At 37.6% G+C, this 18,525-nt stretch overlaps 1 protein-coding gene across 2 annotated transcripts in view; it reads left to right on the top strand.

The window, feature by feature from the left end:
- COL12A1 (collagen type XII alpha 1 chain) overlaps positions 1-18,217 on the top strand; it is a 195,690-nt gene extending 177,473 nt beyond the window's left edge. For both annotated transcript variants that reach the window (XM_088471465.1, XM_088471474.1), the window contains 8 exons: positions 784-837; positions 1,032-1,103; positions 6,980-7,015; positions 7,136-7,202; positions 10,704-10,892; positions 11,161-11,238; positions 15,051-15,221; positions 17,214-18,217. In XM_088471465.1, coding sequence (XP_088327591.1) covers positions 784-837; positions 1,032-1,103; positions 6,980-7,015; positions 7,136-7,202; positions 10,704-10,892; positions 11,161-11,238; positions 15,051-15,221; positions 17,214-17,386 — 840 coding nt within the window. In that variant the 3' untranslated portion in view covers positions 17,387-18,217. The remainder of the gene's footprint in view (positions 1-783; positions 838-1,031; positions 1,104-6,979; positions 7,016-7,135; positions 7,203-10,703; positions 10,893-11,160; positions 11,239-15,050; positions 15,222-17,213) is intronic.
- The last annotated feature ends 308 nt before the right edge of the window (positions 18,218-18,525 follow it).

Here is an 18,525-nt window from a genome sequence, read left to right as displayed (position 1 = left end):
ATTTGGACATAACGAATATGTCAACTTTACAGGTTACATCTGCATTTATTTACGAGGTATATATTATGTAGAAGTTCTCATTCAGGGCCCAATTTATTATGTTAATTATAGGTGGTCGGGTGGCCCCCGATAATTAAGTATCCAACTGCTGCGAGTAGCAGCAGGTGAAAACACTCACTGGAGTAATTCAACATTGCTTCGGTGCAGAGACAGCTGATCCATAGATCTACTGTCCCCGAGAACCTCTTCACTGCTACCCCTGGGATTAACGCATGCGCATAAAGCCCTGGTTTCTTGCGGAAGGAGCTGAACAGGGACGACTCCTTCCCATAGGGAACCTTCTCATCTTTCCATCTGAAGATGGATGAAGGTTCCCGCGGTCAAGCTCCAAAAGTTTAGTATTTTCAGAGTTTGATGAATTTAGGCCCCCAAACTGTTGTGTGGGGACTGCCATCCAGATTGGATATACTGTATCCGTGACATTTCCTGTGTTACTTTCAGAATGAATGGCCCCAATACTTAATTACTTAATGTTAATTTTCACCTGCTTTTATAGAAATTAAGTGATGATGAATAGACCTCTCTGAGAGAGATATTCAGCACCAGTGTGATGCTGCACAGTGTACTGGTGGGTTCTCTCACGGACTATAAAATATTTATTCCACTTTTCTTAAATCCTGCAAAACAAATCATTAATATGCATTTTCACTTTCTATGCAAACTACACTCCTATGCTTTTTATGTAAATTAATAATTCTGTACTCTTTTGTGTTTTTTTATTAGGGTTTTACAGGCAAAGATGGGGCAATCGGACCCAGAGGACCACCTGGGCCTATGGTAAATCATTTTAATAGTGTGCAATGGAGGCTGAAATAAATTTTGCAGTAAAATTATCATCTAGTGTAATAATAAACATTTTCCGTTAGTTACTCATATGGATGTACACAACAGTAACCTGGCAATTCACCTAACAAAGTCCTGATAACATTTCCAGTAATAGTGTTTATCAAATGTTTCTTTTTACATTACAGGGAGCACCAGGAGCTCCAGGAGTACCTGGTCCAAGTGGGACACCAGGGAAGCAAGGAGATAATGGCCTGCCGGTAAGATAATAGCAGTCTCTGCTGATTGACACCAAGGCTTAATGCTTTGTTGTAAATTAACAAAATGTAATGCTTCTCTCTGGCTAGATTGCTGGTTATAAGAGTAACAAAACTATTGGATGTAAATGTGCAGGACGTTTTTTTAACAGTTGCAATAGTTGGTTTTTGGAAATTGTGGTAATCATTTTCCATTTGAAAAACCACCAAGATCATCTGCCAAAACATATATTTCTACGCTGAGCAAACATTAAGAACGACATCAGCACATTTATAGGAAATGTTGCTGACTTGCAGAGCTTCTTTGCATCCTTAAATCATGACATACTGTATGCCATTCAGTACGAATGATATTTGATAACTCACCGACAAGAAATGTATTTTGGGTTGAAGCATTCAGACTACTACTGACAACACTGTTGATTAATTATGTATGAGAAAGTCTTGTATTGTGGTTAGTGATGATAAGATCATTCTTTGCACTCTGTATTATATAAATGGAAACTTATTACTTGTTTCCTACAAAAGTGAGTCATGAGTAGGATATAAAGTCAATGATGTATTTCTGCCTTGCATTAAATATGACACTCGCCAGTGCTCATATAACAGTGTCTTTATCCACTAGAGCCTTTTCTCACTGGTGTAAAAATATGTTTGTTAAAATGTCCTACTTTTTTAGATTTTGGGTCAATGCTTTGCTAGATATTGAGTTTAGTGTTTGAGCTGAAAATAATGCTCGGATTAGAACTTCAGATTGGAGTAGGAGCTTTGGTAATATTAAATCAAAACTTAAAGCCTGGACTATTTTCAGATGTAAGATTTGAACTGTTATTATGAATTTGTATAGGACATGGTTAAGCTTTATTATACTTTAGTTTTGTAATTTTCTTTTTAGTAATTTTTGCTGAATTAGATCTTAAAAAGTTTTAGGATATTCAAAGAAAATCATGGACCTGAGATCGCAGCTCTTTTAGGGCTTCTCTGATCTTTTCAGTGCATTGTCTTTCCCTTTTCTATGTTGCAAGGTCTAGTGGTACATGGTACATAAGATAAGTAACATCTCTTGTAATTTCAGGCTACCGCAGCAGAGTATTCAATATGTATATACTGTCTTTGCTGTGGCTTCTGGATATGTAAATTAATAATTATTTACATGTTGTTTTTGAGTAGAGAGAATTATTTTATCTAGAAATTATATTTTTTCTTGAAATGGGAAAAGATAAACCAATGAGTGTGTAAACAGATGGCTCAGAAATTTGGGGACTTTGATGTAAACTACTGGTTTCAATCATTTCAGTTTATTAAACGACTTGTGAATACTGCCGTGACAAGATAAAACGGCTAAATCAAATTCTTAAGGGTGGCTTACAGATGTTTCTTTGTTTTACTTACAAAACAGCATTTTTACAGATAGCAGAGTGCAGAATACCTGTGGTTTGTAGTATAAGACTTTTCTATTTTCCATATATTTGCTCCGTGTTGCATTCCTTTAGGGTTTATACCATGATATGCTTTCATTTACTTCCAGACAGAAGGCTCAAAAATACACTTAAATGAACAACTGTAACAGAGATCTAGGTGCAGTATAGTTGATTTATCTTTAGGTAAAAAGCTAAATGTAAAGTTTGGATCAGATTATCTTAAGTAACCAGCAGAGCCCTCTTAACAGCATTGTAAGCCCTGGGCTACGAAATGCACTGGGGCAACCTGTGATCGGGCTCTCACTGCCCCCCCATTAATAAAATCAGACCTCAGATTGAACACACTGACCCCTCCCCCATTAGTTAAATCATACCGCAGAGCAGACACCCACTGCCCCTCCTCCCAATTAATAAAATCAGACTCCAGAACTTACGCCTAAATGCCACTCACAGTCCCAGTTAATAAAAACAGACCTCAGATCTGACAATCTTGCCACTCACAATTATAAAAACCAGACTGTGAATAAAAAAAATTATAATTTACCCCTTCTATGGTCCCTCCCTGGTTCTACACATGCTTCCATACAGTGACTGGGTATCAGTACTCCAGCCATCCATCATTCACTGTCTGACTGCAGGCTGGGAGGCAGGTAGAGAAAGCTGGCTGGCCAGTGATTGTGTGTAATCATGTAGTGTGTGGCTGCTCGTTCCGTACATACAGGACCGGCAACAGAAATCCTGGGGCCCGGTAAGATTATATCTCTGGGGCCCCCAACCCAATGCACCCTCCTTGTCCCCTCCTCCAAACACACATGCTGGGTCCCCACACACATACAGACACAAACAATTATTACAGATAGAGAAATGCACAAACACACACACTTATCTATAAATATATATAGACATACATATACATACATATACACACACATATATACACCAGACCCTCCAACATAACCCGTTCTACCAAATGCTCTGCTCCTGGACTTCCCACCTAATTTATGATTGCTGCCACCTTTGTTGAAACACCTGTCTCATCACTTTCCTAGTTTAATGCAGGTGACTGCAATCATAAATTACCTGGGAAGTCCCGGAGCAGAGCATTTTGTACCTGGTGGAAAGGGTCATGTTGGAGGGTAGGCACACCTACAGTATATATATATATGTGTTAAAGATGACAATAACAAAGTCACTTAGTCACTTGCCTTCATGCTGAGGCTGTGGACAGTATTGGCGCTTGGCTTTGTCCCTACATTCTATAGCTGGACCACTATGGAGGAGTGGGGATGGGGTGGGGGTCAGGGGTGCCATGAGGGGAGGGGGTTTGGGGTGCCGCAAGGGGGGTAGCTGTGAAGGGGGTGTGGGGGGTGGGGGGTGCTGTGAGAGGGAAGTTGAACAAAATGGGAGGAAGCCAATGGGAGATGAGAGGAACAGGAAGGAAGCAGGAGGGGTGAGGTGCTGGCTGGGTGCAGGGGGATGCAGGCCCAGGAGGAGGAGCACCGGCCCCTGTGTGTCACAGTGATATTTGACTTGGGAAGGTGGGGAAGAGTGTCAGTGGACGGGGCTTTGGCTGGATGGATACTGTAACAGCAAAGCAGCTGTTTAAAAAGTTTTAATAGGTGCTGCTGTCCCGTTGTTTCTGTCCCTGTCCTTGGGGGCCCGATATGGGTGTCCCCTTTGTCCCCCCTCCCCCTGTCTCTGGGCCTATGTGCATAGGGCTGCTGGCTGAGGAGTAGGGAGAGAAAGATGCTCCCCAGCCACTCTGATTGTGGATTACACACAATCAGAGTGGCCAGACGGGCATCATTCTCTGCGTATTCTGTGTAGACATCTGCACTTCTACTGTTTGTGGACAGTGTAATGACCTCTGTGCTGCCTTTAGCGATACTGGCAGAGTTCCTCCTGTCTGCCTTGACTTGTAGAATAGTTTGGAACGATGCACTTTGGCACACAAGGGTTTGATTATTCAGTAGAAATGGATGAACAAAGATCAGATGTAATGTGAATAAAACAGTTTATTTAAGGTAAAATAAATATACCCTGTATTCAGCATAAAATGCAATCATAATACATGCATATGTTGCTTAAAACTGTTTTTAATTTACAGAATGTAGCATAATTAAAACAAAGCTTTGTTATAGAATATATCATACATATATAAACACAAAGAATGTATTTAATATATCCTTATATTCTGCTGCTATATAGATAAAATAAACATTTATATAGACATTCAGCTCTGGCTGGGTGCTATTATAAATGGGCTTCCTCAGGATAATGGTGGATACCAGCTGCATAATTACAAGGAACTATTTGGCTATTACTTTACATCCTGCATACAGGTTAGTTAATACTATGGGATTATATATACCATCTATAACAGCACCCAGACAGAGCTGAATGACTATATAAATGTTTTTTTCTATATGTCAGTGGGATATAAGGCTAAATTGAATACATTGCCCCCCTGACCCAATCTGCCCCTGCTTGAAGTCCTCTAGAATCATGGGGCCCTGGGCAGCTGCCCAGTATGCCCAGAAGTTAAGATGGTACTGGTAACCAGAACAGATTAGAATGATTTCCATGTTATACAACTGTGCAACATCAAGGTTTGCAAAGACCAACCTTAGGCTAAAGTTCCCTGATGTACAGTACTCTTTGATTAAGGAATAGCTGGATTTCTGTGCTTCATAAGTAGTATTGAAGGACATTCCTAAATTACTATGGGGGTCATTCAGACCCGCTCGTGAGCGGCAGTAAGCTCGCAAGCGGGTCAATGTTCCCCCACTGCGCATGCGCACGAGGGAGCTCCGTCGTGCGCATGCGCGAGACCCGGCGAGCGACGGGCTCTCCATCGCTCTGGGTCTCGCACCAAAGGGGGCGTGCTATCGATGTTGATTGACAGCACGCCCCCTTTGGTGGGCGTGCCGGGGGCATGCCTGCCAGACGAAGGCGTTCCCATGGGAACGCCTACCGTCTCAAGCCAGCCCCACTGACATCACTAGTGATGTCAGTGGGAGTGATTTTGGCTCTGATAGAGCCAAAATCACTCCAGGGCTTGCGGCAGCGAGACCCTACCGCAGGGTCTCCGTCGCAAGTCCGAAGGTCGCAATGGTCAAGACCATCGCGACCATCATCATGGACGCTCGCATATGCTGTGGGTGGTCACCCACAGCTATGCGAGCGTCGATGAGGACGCTCCAAAAAAAGGTAGGAAGGCCCTGATTCAGAGAGAGCGCTCTGGTCAGAGCATTCAGCTCTGAATCAGGCCCTATGTTCAACCTTTTGATCTATTCATAGACATGGGCATCCTTAATATGTGACCTATAAGAAGCTGGTATCAGCATTAGTTCTGGATATACAATAGATGTACACATATAGTGTTGAGTGACCTGATCACACCCTAGATTTTATTCTGGCCATGTGGTTATTGATTTGGGGGGAACTGTACTAAAGAAATAGAAATTGACAATATCTAACTGGTAGAGGTCAGATCATCTTTTCTTTGTTGTCCTTCCCTAATATCACACCCATTCTAGGAGGAAATGCCAGGTGCGAACACGTTAGGTATTTTAGTGATTTAAAAAAGAAATGTGTACTTCTGTCATTGTAGAATTGAGGAAAGATGGCAACGAAAGTAACATTTATTTCTGTTTCAACAAATATTCAATCAAACAATTCTTTATATTTTGTTTTCTATGTAAACAAATAGTTGACGAGATATGTTAAAATGAATCCCACTGATAGACATGTGGTTTATAATCGCTACAATCAATTTGAGTGGTTTTTCAGTATTCATGAAACCACATTATTGTTTCCTCACAACTTTCTGCCTAGAGGCTGCTCAACTACTAAAGTGGTCTTCTTTGCGGTTTTGTATGGTACAGTTCCTGATATTCTCTTATTTTGTTAGATAATTGTGCTTCAATTACAGTGACTCAGTTATATATCTGGAACATCTTTTATCTCTACTTTAAGGGGTAACTTTCCTACTTAGACAAAAGGAATTTGGATTTTAAGAGATTTGTTTTATTTTACACGCATGAATTTTGTGGATAGATATTAAAGAAATACAGGTAGATAGAACACATCTAGAACACGCAGATTTAAGCTCTTCCATTTAATTCACAGTCTATTGTAGAATATAGGTTTTATTTAAAAATCAAAATGTATTTTCATATGTATGCAAGTTTATTTGTATAGAAATATTTTATATACAATTCATATATAAGTGTATTTATGTTTTGATATATGTACACATTTATTAGATTAGACTAAATGTATTACAAAATGACATTGCACTTATTACATTTGGGGGAGTGAAGTTGATGTGCAGTGTATATTTTATGACATGATTATGCAGACACCAGGACACTGTACAGAGGAGCAGGGTCATTTCATTTTATTACTTTCTGTTTTACGAGGGTCAAACAATAATACAATATATTTCCATTCTAGGGTCCTAACGGGCAGAAAGGAGATAAGGGTGAGAGGGTGAGTAGATGGATTAAATATATGCAACATATGGGCTAAAGATTTACATTTTTATTTTCCACATACGGTATGTATACAGTGTATCATGGTAATGACCAAGAATATGTTTGTGTCATTAAGGGAGATATTGCTTCTCAGAATATGATGAGGGCTGTTGCACGACAAGTTTGTGAACAAATGATAAACAGTAAGTGGAAAAAAATTACTATTTTGTATAAATGTATGAGTTTATATATGTGATTAATAAACTTATAGATCTTGTTCTGATGTCTAATATATTTTAGATTGCACCTCTTTGCAGTTACACTAAAAACAATAATTGTAAATTAGGTAAAATGAAACATCAACATTCTTAATATATATTTAGTTGTGTTACATGTCTCTTTTATCTTTGCTACTTTTATGTATTATTATATTTAGAAAGTACCAAATAATGTTTATTACTGTACCTTGAACACAGTACATTTAAAGGTCAGCGGAACGTTTACTATATGCACTGGTCTTTTTCACCACTCACCAAATGAGACCACATCTCCTTACACATCTTGCAATCAGAGTAGATAACAAGAATTCCCAGAATAATGATACAAAGTCTAAAGTTGATATTTAAGGTTAGTTCGGCTAGGCATAGAGGACATTTTTAAAGTGAACCTGACTAGGTCAGAGCAACTTTTTGAAGTCAATCTTTTTCTAAATTGGACTCCGGTTCTATTGCCTGTGTGTGGTTTATCGAAAGTGGGAAAAGCCTAGGGGTGAAATGTCAATAAGAAAAGACAAGTTAAAGGACAGACAACTAATTTGATGCCAGATATAAAGTCACCAGAGTTAAGGGACACATCCACTAGCAGACTGTGAAGCGACTGCACGATTACGACATTGTAATTGTACAGTCGTTTCACAGTCTGTGCTGTGCCTACACTGAACGATCAATCGTTCAGTGCAGGCATCCTCCCTCATCCCCGCATATGGTCAATCTGTCGTTATCGGCAGATTGACCAACATGTTCAGGCAATTATACAGTAGATATCAAAAACGACCAGCGGAAGCGCGCATCGCTGGTCATTCTTTTACATTAAACTGCCCGATTTGTGCCCAATTAACAAGCAATTGATCGATAACGATGTCATTATCGTTAAGTTGCTCTGTTTAATTGGGTAGTGGATGTGCGCCTTTAGAGATCAGCAATATACAATATTTTAGTAGGCTTCACTAGATAAACTGTAGTAACAAATAGGAAACAGGTATGTTACCTGTGTATTCCCTGGATAAGAGCTGGCCTGGTACGTATCCACTTGCCGATAGAGGAACGACAGTATGATTACAACATTGTAATCGTACAGTCGTTCCTCATCCTGTATAAAGGTGCGTATCCACTAGGCGATTAAAATTAGCGATTGAATGATAACGACATAGTTATCATTCAATCTCACATTAATCATTCACAAATTGGGCATTAAAATGTCGAAAATGACCAGCGATGCGTGCTCCCGCTGGTAGTTTTTGACATCAACAATCGCGTGAACATGACGGTCAATCTGCAGATAACGACAGATTGTGCATGTTCGGGGATGAGGGAGGGTGCCTGCACTGAATGACATATCATTTAGTGTAGGCATTATACAGAATGAGGAATGACTGTACAATTACAATGTTGTAATCGTACTATTGTGCCTCTATCGGCAAGTGGATACGCACCATAAATCTAATCTGTAAGGCTAACAATAAACAAGCATTTATAATTTTTACACAGATGAGACTTAATTGTAATTGAGCTGATGATGACTTACCTTTCTTACTTCCTGTAGTCAGGTAGAGCAGAACTATATAAAATAAGGAGTAAATAAATGAGCTGCTGTAACACAATAGGACATACAGTATTTGTTCTTAGAATATTGGCGAGAGCATTGAACATAAAGACATCATGCTTGCCAAGAACACATTAAAGTGGAATATTCAAATGTTACCCTGAAACATGTAAATCCCACTCAGAGATCAACATACAGTAGCATTTCTCTTTTGCTTGATTGATAATTTATCACATTGTATTAGGGACATGCAGTCAGGGTAGACAGGGGAGGCTGAGCTTCCCCTGTCATACTCCTGAGATTTGATATAAAATGATTAAAATAATACAAAAAAGATATTTATAACTTATAAACATCTTCTTTGTTTATTGTAATCATTTTTTTAGTTAACACTCACCAGCTTTGTGGAGTTCCCTGGGAGTGCAGGGAGATGAGAGAGATGAGGCAGCAACAGCTCAGCCTCACTTCTGTATAGTCAGACACTGCTTGCAGAGCTGTGGGCAGGGCCACACCACGTGGGGTAAGCTGCACAGAAAAAGAGCTAATAGAGGCATACCTCTGAGTATGGAGGGCATGCCTTGAGCACTGATGGACACCTTGGATGTGTCATGTGACCAGGAAGTGCACGGCTGTGTTTAGAGATTGGAGCTGTCAGTAGCAGGAAGGAAAGATACAGTGATGCAGGTAAGAGAATCACTGGATACTGAAGCTTAGTGTAGCGAAGAGAGAGTTACAGTAGGGAGTGAAACAGGCTCACAGCGCTCAGATCCATCTCCATGTGTGCCTCCCCAGCCATTGACCTCACTGCACATCACTGCATTATATTAGCATTACAGTGTCAAGCAACCAACAGTTGCATACTGTACAGTCTAAGCAGTATCATTAAACGTAGGATCTTCATATGAAACAATAGTATACAGATGTTTATATGGTATATGAAGCACTGGATACATATAGTTTTTTGAGAACATTACAATTCTGTGAAGAAGCGCTGATCTTGCTGGGTTAGACCTAGCATATACTGCAACAATCATTCCCAAGTCGCATACATAGTGTATTTATTTGATAAGCATGTAACTACAGTATATAGTGCAAGAATTTAAAACAGTCCTGAAATACAGGATACAAAAGGCAATAACTGTAGTACTAAAATGGGCAGATATACTGTACATATATAAGCTTTGTAAAGAAGAACTACGCAAACAGAGGGAGATTAAATGTTGCATACTGTGACATTTGTAATCCACTCCATGATGTAATATAATACGCACATCTACAGCCACATGCCTATAATGTCTTCTGTACAGTAGGCAAGTAATGGTATCCTGTTCATAGATGATTTCGTATCGACCTCAATGATTTACGATTAGCCTTTTATACTCACTTTCCACATAACTAAAAAGACAAATCCTTTAATTTAGCACATTAAGCAATTTGATACTGCATGAGCAGTAGGTTTTAATGTACACTGTAGAATGTTAAGATTATTCTCTAATTAATGCCCTCCAGCAACATGACAAACCTTTCAATGTCAAAGACAATGATGTGATGTGAATGGAAGTTTAAGGTAGATCAGCACTTGGCCCACCCAGTTTGCCAATTTGTTTCACTGCTGAACAAACCCCAAGACCTCGCTTTGCTCTGTGCCATGCATTCTTAGAATATTTTGTTACCAGTTTTGCTTAGAGGCTTTCTACCTTTCATGCTCTTATAGCATCTAAATACACTTACAGATATAAAACAATGCTGAAATTGAGTTTCAGCTTATAAGCAATGTTATCAACAGTTCCCAGATCTGTCTAAATTCTACTCGTTAGTTTTGTTGAACTTCTTACAATAATGATCTACAGTATTTTTAATACTTCTCTCTCCTCTACTTCAAGATCAAATGAGCAGATTTAATCAGATGCTGAACCAGATTCCAAATGATTATTATTCCAATCGTAATCAGCCGGGACCTGCTGGTCCTCCTGGTCCTCCAGGCAGCGCTGGAACGAGAGGTGAATCTGGACCTGCTGGCAGACCTGGATTCCCAGGAACATCGGGTCTTCAAGGACCTCCTGGGGAAAGAGGTAAGCTATGTAGAACAGCTGTGTATTACAGTAGTAATTTCAACCATCAGAGGCCAAACTCTAAAGTTATATCTGAAGTCAAAATATGAATCACAAATAAAAAAAAATCTTCAAGTGATGATTAATCAAAATAATAGAAAATAATTGTTTCTTTCCCAATAAGGATGTCCATGCAATTGTTATGTGCAACATATTGTGTAGTGTAATATTATCACATTGCACTGGAAAAAATAAGGGGTTTATTGTTATACTTGCATACCTTTCTTAGGAATACCAGGTGAAAAGGGAGAGAGAGGCAATCCTGGAACTGGATCTCAAGGACCCAGAGGGCTCACCGGACCACCAGGTTGGTACAATCAGAAAATATTTATTCTATTTATTTGTTTCGCCCAGACAATGCCATGTGAATTAACTTCAGATTTTTGAAGCTTTTGTAAATAACTTGAATGCACTGACTGCTAGCATCTGGTTTCTGATTGTTTCGATTTAACTTTTGTTTTGTGGTGTTATTTATGAAGGATACATAACAAAATGCCTTAAATAAATTGTGCATGTAAATAAGACAGCTCATGAATGGAGCTAGTAAGTTGTCCCTTAATGCAGCGTAATATAAATTTTTGACTCTAATAACAATATTCTCATTGTGTCAACATGTACTAACAAAGGAATATGTCAGTACAGAGAAACACATTTATAGATCTCACGCTTCATTATGTGATCAGTGTCTGCATCTCATGGGCTCAAACTGCTGAAATTCTAATGCTGTGATTTCATGGTATATAACCTACCATTTTCAACAATAACTTATAAAACATATAATATTTCATATTTAAAAGGAAATGTGCAATATATACTGTAAATGTTCTCTAAATATAAGAGTTTCATTATGCACAGAAAACCTTGAATTCTTGCCTGACTGTATGTATTAATATAAGTAGAAACAGTCGTGCTTAGTAAGTTTTACCTGCCTTAGTCTAATGTTGACCTGCTCCTACAGTGATCTCAGCATCAGGGGATGTGGGAGAAAACTTCTTTGTCTTTACCTGAGTTTTGATCTGCAAAAGGGCACTTAATATTCTTCATTTTAGTATACTGTCCCTTTCAGAGACTATGGGATGACTAATGTAGTACTAATTGTAACATTTTCTTATTGAACAAATAAATAAGGTATCTCCTAATTAAGTCCCAGATTCTCAATAAGCGGGAGATGTATCAAGCCTTGGAGAGAGATAAAGTGGAGTAGTTGCTCAAAGCAACCAATCAGCATCTAACTGTCATTTCTAGACTGTGCTAGATAAATGACAGAAGCTGACTGGTTGTTATTTTCAACTTCAAAATCTTAATACATCTCCCCATTACTCTACTAAATGACTGAATATGCCCAATAGAAGACTCAAATATATACTATTCATTTCTAAACAACCCCCTGAACATGGCAGACACCCAGTACTATATATCCGCCATCCATGTACTGATGATTTATATGTTTACTGCACATGATTCATAGGTCTTAATGCATTCTCTTACTACCCATTTAGGAACATATACTAAATATGGTAGCTAGAAAATGCCATTCATTCTGCCAGCCAGGGGCCAGGGCATATTATCATCTACTAATCACTAAATATGGCAACCGCATGATTACTTTATGTCTGGCCCTGTGACAAACAAACATGCATAATGTATATATGTAGTATTCCTGGACTGAATTTACATTTTGGAGTAAATGAATTTGGCGCTGCTAGCTGTGTTAAAGTAAAGGATTAATGTTTTTAATTTTAAGCTACCTCACCTGTATAATGTGCAATAAATAAAAGATAAACAGTCCTAATACTAAAAGAAGGAAAATAGATGTGGCTACTGTACAAAAAAGAAAAAATAATTTTCCCCTAGTGAAAGCATTGAAAATGTAGACATGTGATTGGAATTTAAAACATAAAAACATTAAAATATTGTCTATTAATGCTGTGCATTTAAGAAATATAAATAATGTTTTAATTACATCTCTCACCAAAAGAACAGGAGAGGGTCTTCATAGCAAGACTTACATTTTTTTTTTACATTATCATTTGGAGTACCTAAACTCTGAAAGAAATAAGTGCCTGACATATATTGTATGCTTTGTTCTTTCAATATAAAATTAGTTGTTTTCATACCAAAAAACAAACTCAACTCCATATCTAGGTGTAATTTAAATGGTGGATGCCTTCCTTTATGAGTCATCTGACATAACATGTTTATATTTATTACCAGTTATTTACTGTATACAGTTCACACATATTTTGCAGCGCTTTTACAGAGTATATTGAGCCATTCACATCAGTCTCAGGAATGGCAAAGCTGCACACAAGCAGTTTTGCAATTCCGTCCTTGCTAATATGCAAATGCAGCAAGAGGTGTATGACACTCCCTGCGGCATTTGCGATCCCAGCCCTGCGACCAAGGTCGCAGGGCGGGATTGCGATGATGGACGGCGCCGAACTGCCAGCCAGCTGAGCAAGCCTAAGCTTACTCAGGTTGGCCTGGCTTGCGAGGCCAGGAAACTGCATCCGTGGACGCACCCCTGGCCTTGACACTCCCGGAAAACGGGACCGATGTGCCTCGTTTCCGTGAACGCCAGCAGTCCCTATCCCCGCACTGCCCCTTAAATGCCTCTGCCTGTCAGTCAGACGGAAGCATAGCTGGGGCTGTGTGCAATCACACAGGACTCATTCTGCACATTCGCAGAACGGGTCCTGTGCACGCACAGATTCCTGATAATCAGGAATCTGCTTTCAGCATTGCACATACATGCAATGCTGAATTAAGCCCCTATGTTCCTTATCACATGTACACACATATACACTAGGGTTAATCTTTAGCCAGAAACCAATTAACCTACTTCTATGTTTTTGGAATGTGGGAGGAAACCGGAGTTTCTGGAGGAAACCCACAAACTCCATACAGTTATGGCTTTGGTGAAAATCGTACCCAATACCTCAGTCCTTTTGAGACAGTAATACTAACCATTACACCAACTGTGCTGCCCAATTTTAAATATATTAAAGTGCCAATACCAGTACAAAAAGAGTTTTTATAGTTCTGCACTGTGTCATGTGACTACCATGGAAACCATACACACATGGTACATGATGTAGTGAGCAGAGAGACTTTGGAATGTCCTTCTAAACTCCATCTGCGCTGTACAGTTCTTAGTCAAGATAATTATGATATATTTTTTTACAATTCCGTGTTCTGATAGATCTTTTATGTGAGAATATAGCATTTTTGGCAAATTCTAAAACGTCTTACGTTGTGCTCTTTAATACACGTAGCTTGTTTGCAACTGAAATACTTTGATACACAGCCACTGATATAATACTTTACTAGATGAAGTCATCTAAACCAATTCTACTTTGTCAAAGTAAATATGGAACACTTTATATGGAAACAGATATTTATTGTTGCTTCTAAACCCATATTTCTCAGTGTGCTTTTAAGATGTAACTGGATGAAATACGACTTTACAAATAGTGCTGCAATATAAGCTTGCAGTCTACTAATTGATTCCCCGCTATATTCCCTGATTATTGGCTGCAGAAGAATGCTTTGGCCAGCTCTGTCTTTAATTTGTTAGTTAAAACATGATTTTTTCATTACAAGATGTACAAGAAGCTTGCAACAATTTTATCCTCACTTGATTCAAGCTTTACATTTTAGCTAACCATAATAGTGATTGCTCCAAGAACAACATGACTTCATATGCCCCAGGGCCACAGGATAAGCGGAGTAGATTCATTGCTACATTTTTTATTGAACTTCAGTGTGTTTTTCATATGTTTTAGTTTCCCTAGAGGTCATTATTTTTGTGGGTAGAAAGAAACCAAATAATGCATTTGAGTCTGTAAGTTTTTTCTATCATGTCAAATCAGGTTCTGAATAAAATAGACATTGTATATCTAACATGTATTGAGAAGCTGAGGAATGATAGCCACATAATCCAAAGTGTTTTGGTTAATTTTGGTGTTTTTATTGACAACATATGTAGAATTGTACTTTTTTGCCTTTGCATTGTATTAATATATGTCTAGACAGTTTCTGTGCCAGAAGCATTACTAGTTTTGGTTGAAACAAACCTCACAAGATTTTAACTTCTTTTTTGTCTTCTTTCAAAATCAGGACCTCCAGGCGACTCCAGAACTGGACCACCAGGATCTTCAGGCTCCACGGGGCCACCAGGATCTCCTGGTCGGCCAGGTAACCAAGGCATTAGAGGTCCTACTGGTCCATCTGGTTATTGTGATGCATCAATGTGTGCAAGCATTCCTTACAATGGTCAAGGATACCCAGGTATGTTACCAATATTTGCTACATGCGTATGTTATCTACTGTTTCTGTTGCTGTCATCTTACAGTACCAATTTATCAACATGATCATTCAATATTTTTTAGACTTTTTTTATCACATATAGTGGTCATGTTGGGATTAGACGCGCTTCAATATTTGACTATTCGCAGATACTGGCATAGAGCCAGCATTAATAATGAAATGCAATTTCAGCTTAAATACTTGTCCACTACCTAAAACAATAGAGAGAGGAAATAATAATACAAAGTAAAAAAAAAAACTCTGAAACAAAGCCACATAAGCTCAACTGTATCTTAATGTTTTACTGTAGGTCTTCAAAAAACATTAGAAATAACAAGAAAGTACCTGATTGTTTTTTAAACACTTGAAAATTAATTTTATACATTTACTATACATTTACTAAAACTGTGAATGTAAAACTAGGTAGAATATGTTTAAAAGCCATCTAAATCATAACATATTGAGTGACAAATAGCATATACAAATCTAGAAAAGGAGTTTAAAGAATTATATAGATAGCTGAGATGTAAAGGTTTGCGCATGGGGAGGTGTTTTGTATATAGCTGACAGATCTGATTCTGTTTGTATTGTAAATGTCAAAGTCAATTATAGCAAAAAAAAAAAATTAACATTAGTAAAATTTCTAATTCTAATTACTAGCATCTAAAACATTTTTGTAAATTCATTTTTAAAGCGATATTTATAGAAAGCATCCTAAAAATTTTAGTAGTAAAATGTGTCTTAGTTGAGAAAATGTTTGTAATTATCTATATAATGTGCATTAATGTTCAGGTGGAAAACAATGTATTATGCAGCTCTTACTTTTAAACACTAACATCATCTTTGACCTGTTACAGGTTCCGGCTAACAATTTTCTAAGTCTCCAGTGCTGCTTACAGTTTGAATTCATGAAAATCCTGTTTCTGAGATGTTTGCGCACGTTGCTTTCTCTGGAATGATTATTTTGGGAAATGTCACCATGGATATAGCTAATGACCTATATTGTCATCATAAAAGGGGAGACAGTTCTTTATACTAACAACACTCGAATGGGAACCAGGACAGCGATATGAACTCACAAAGCCTGTTTGCATTTCTGTAGTGAACAAGTCATGTCATATATATGAAATATAGAACCTCAGTTATACAAGAGGTCAATTTTAACTACTAACTACTGTATCTGAGGTAACCCTTTTTTTTAAACAGAGATTTAACATAAGGATATAGAAATGATATATGTAAATAATAAACTAATTGTTGCTTGTAAATGGTTTGAATGAGAACATATTCACTAAAATCAGTTAACATTATTTTACATTATGCTAATGCATTAAAGCCTGCTGCTTGCTGTCTGCTAGAATAACCATTTACCCCTCATCCCCTATGAATTTTACAATGCTACCGCTTGTCAGACAAGGCCTGTAATGTCATAACTTCTTTAATATTGAACTTTCAATGCAACTGACAATAATAGTGTATATTAATGCATTATTGACAATTCTTCTATCATAATGTATTCCATTATTTATTATTGCATTTTAGGATAAATCACAATTTACCATTAAATTATTTCAGCTAACAACAACGCTGTTCCAAGATAAAAGTATTTAACTATAGAATATATAATCTTTAACTTAAATATGTTCTTTATAATACCCATATGGATAATACACTGATTTTTAACAGTCTAATAATAGTAACAATTATCTGTACAAATGAACAAATCTAATCACATTTTTATTATACATAGGTAATTGTAACATATGTTTATCTATCTTGCATTTACCTGATAAGTAGATCAAAGCAGGTGTCAAATCTAGGTTCCTATATACATATATACATAGATTTATATATTGTAGATTTAGGTATATATCTATATTACATAACAAAAGACAGAATGTATCATTTACTGTGCCCATGGATTCATGTTATGAGATAACTATCTTATTCAATCGGACAAATATTTTCAACCAGAACCTTATCAACCTGAAAGTGGACCACATGATCCTGACAGTCAACCATACGTAGTCCAAATGGCACCAGACAGACTATCCGATGAGGACTATGAACATGAAATGCAACATCCTGAATATGCTGAACATTTGCGATGGAGAAGATCCTTACGAAAAAATTTAGTGAAATCATAAAATCTTTCTTTTTGTTTTTAATATATATATATGTCATTTACTTGGTGATGTTGATCAGCAGATACATGCAAAGTAGGTGGATAGCATGCTTTCCAATTTCCTTCCAGGATACTGCAGTCATGAAATGCACTTAAATGTATGTACACGTACTGTGTTTATGTGAATGCTGTGATCACTAGATCTCACCGTAGAAACCACATGAAGCTTCTTGTCTGATGCTCTCTACATGCTTGTAAAATATGTTGTGCTTTTAGCCCCATTTGTGGAATGTGTGAATAAAGATAAAAATATTATTTCAATGTTAACATAGTACGTACCTAAAACAATAGCAAACATCCCAGCAGCTTTGTGTCTGAACATTGATGTATTTCCCTGCTTCTTAAACATATTGCTACCCATATAATACCCAAGAAACAACCAATTTCCTCACCTCCCAATGTACCTTCCTAACCAAGCCTCAGTTATATTTTGTAAGGAATATACTGCATTGTACTCTGCTTCCCTTTAAGCATCCTTCAGTACAACATAGCTAAATATGCTGTGTCTGTTAGGTGCAGGATTATATTGTAGACACATTACCAGTTACATGTATGGCAAGCTGCAGTCAGTCCTGCAGAAAAAGGAATTGCATGTTTGTGCTGTATATTTAGTATGGACAATTGTCAGAATATAGTGATTCTTAGTTCTCAAAGCAGTTTGAAATTGCCTGCAAGACTATCAATATAGATTTGCTGTTTCTCGATTTTTAACTGCAAATTGTGAATTTCACTGCCTTATATTTTTATTTATTTCTGAAACAAAAGAGGCGTTTTTTTCAATAAAACTACTGAAAAGAAATGTATTTGGTCTCAATGTATTATTTACAGTAAAAGAGAAAATCAGGCACTTCATGAACATTTATTCATGCTTTATCCAAGGTAAACCATGCCTCCCCTCTCCCCCTTAGCAAACTCAGTATAAGAAAGCAGACCGAACAACCATTTACTGTACATACCATTCCAATATAATTAATATGAGTTCACATCAAAACACCAATTATATTCAATGTGTATTGATCCAAAAAAAGCAAAACATAACTCCAGCAGTGCACCTGCCAATGTATCATCAAAGGTGGAAACAAACTTTCCTGGCCTGATAAA

Source organism: Taudactylus pleione, unplaced genomic scaffold, assembly GCF_031769625.1.
Source record: "Taudactylus pleione unplaced genomic scaffold, aTauple2 ptg000015l, whole genome shotgun sequence".
NCBI lineage: Eukaryota > Metazoa > Chordata > Amphibia > Anura > Myobatrachidae > Taudactylus > Taudactylus pleione.
Note: the sequence above shows the minus strand (reverse complement) of the source record. Positions and strands in the feature narration are given on the sequence as shown.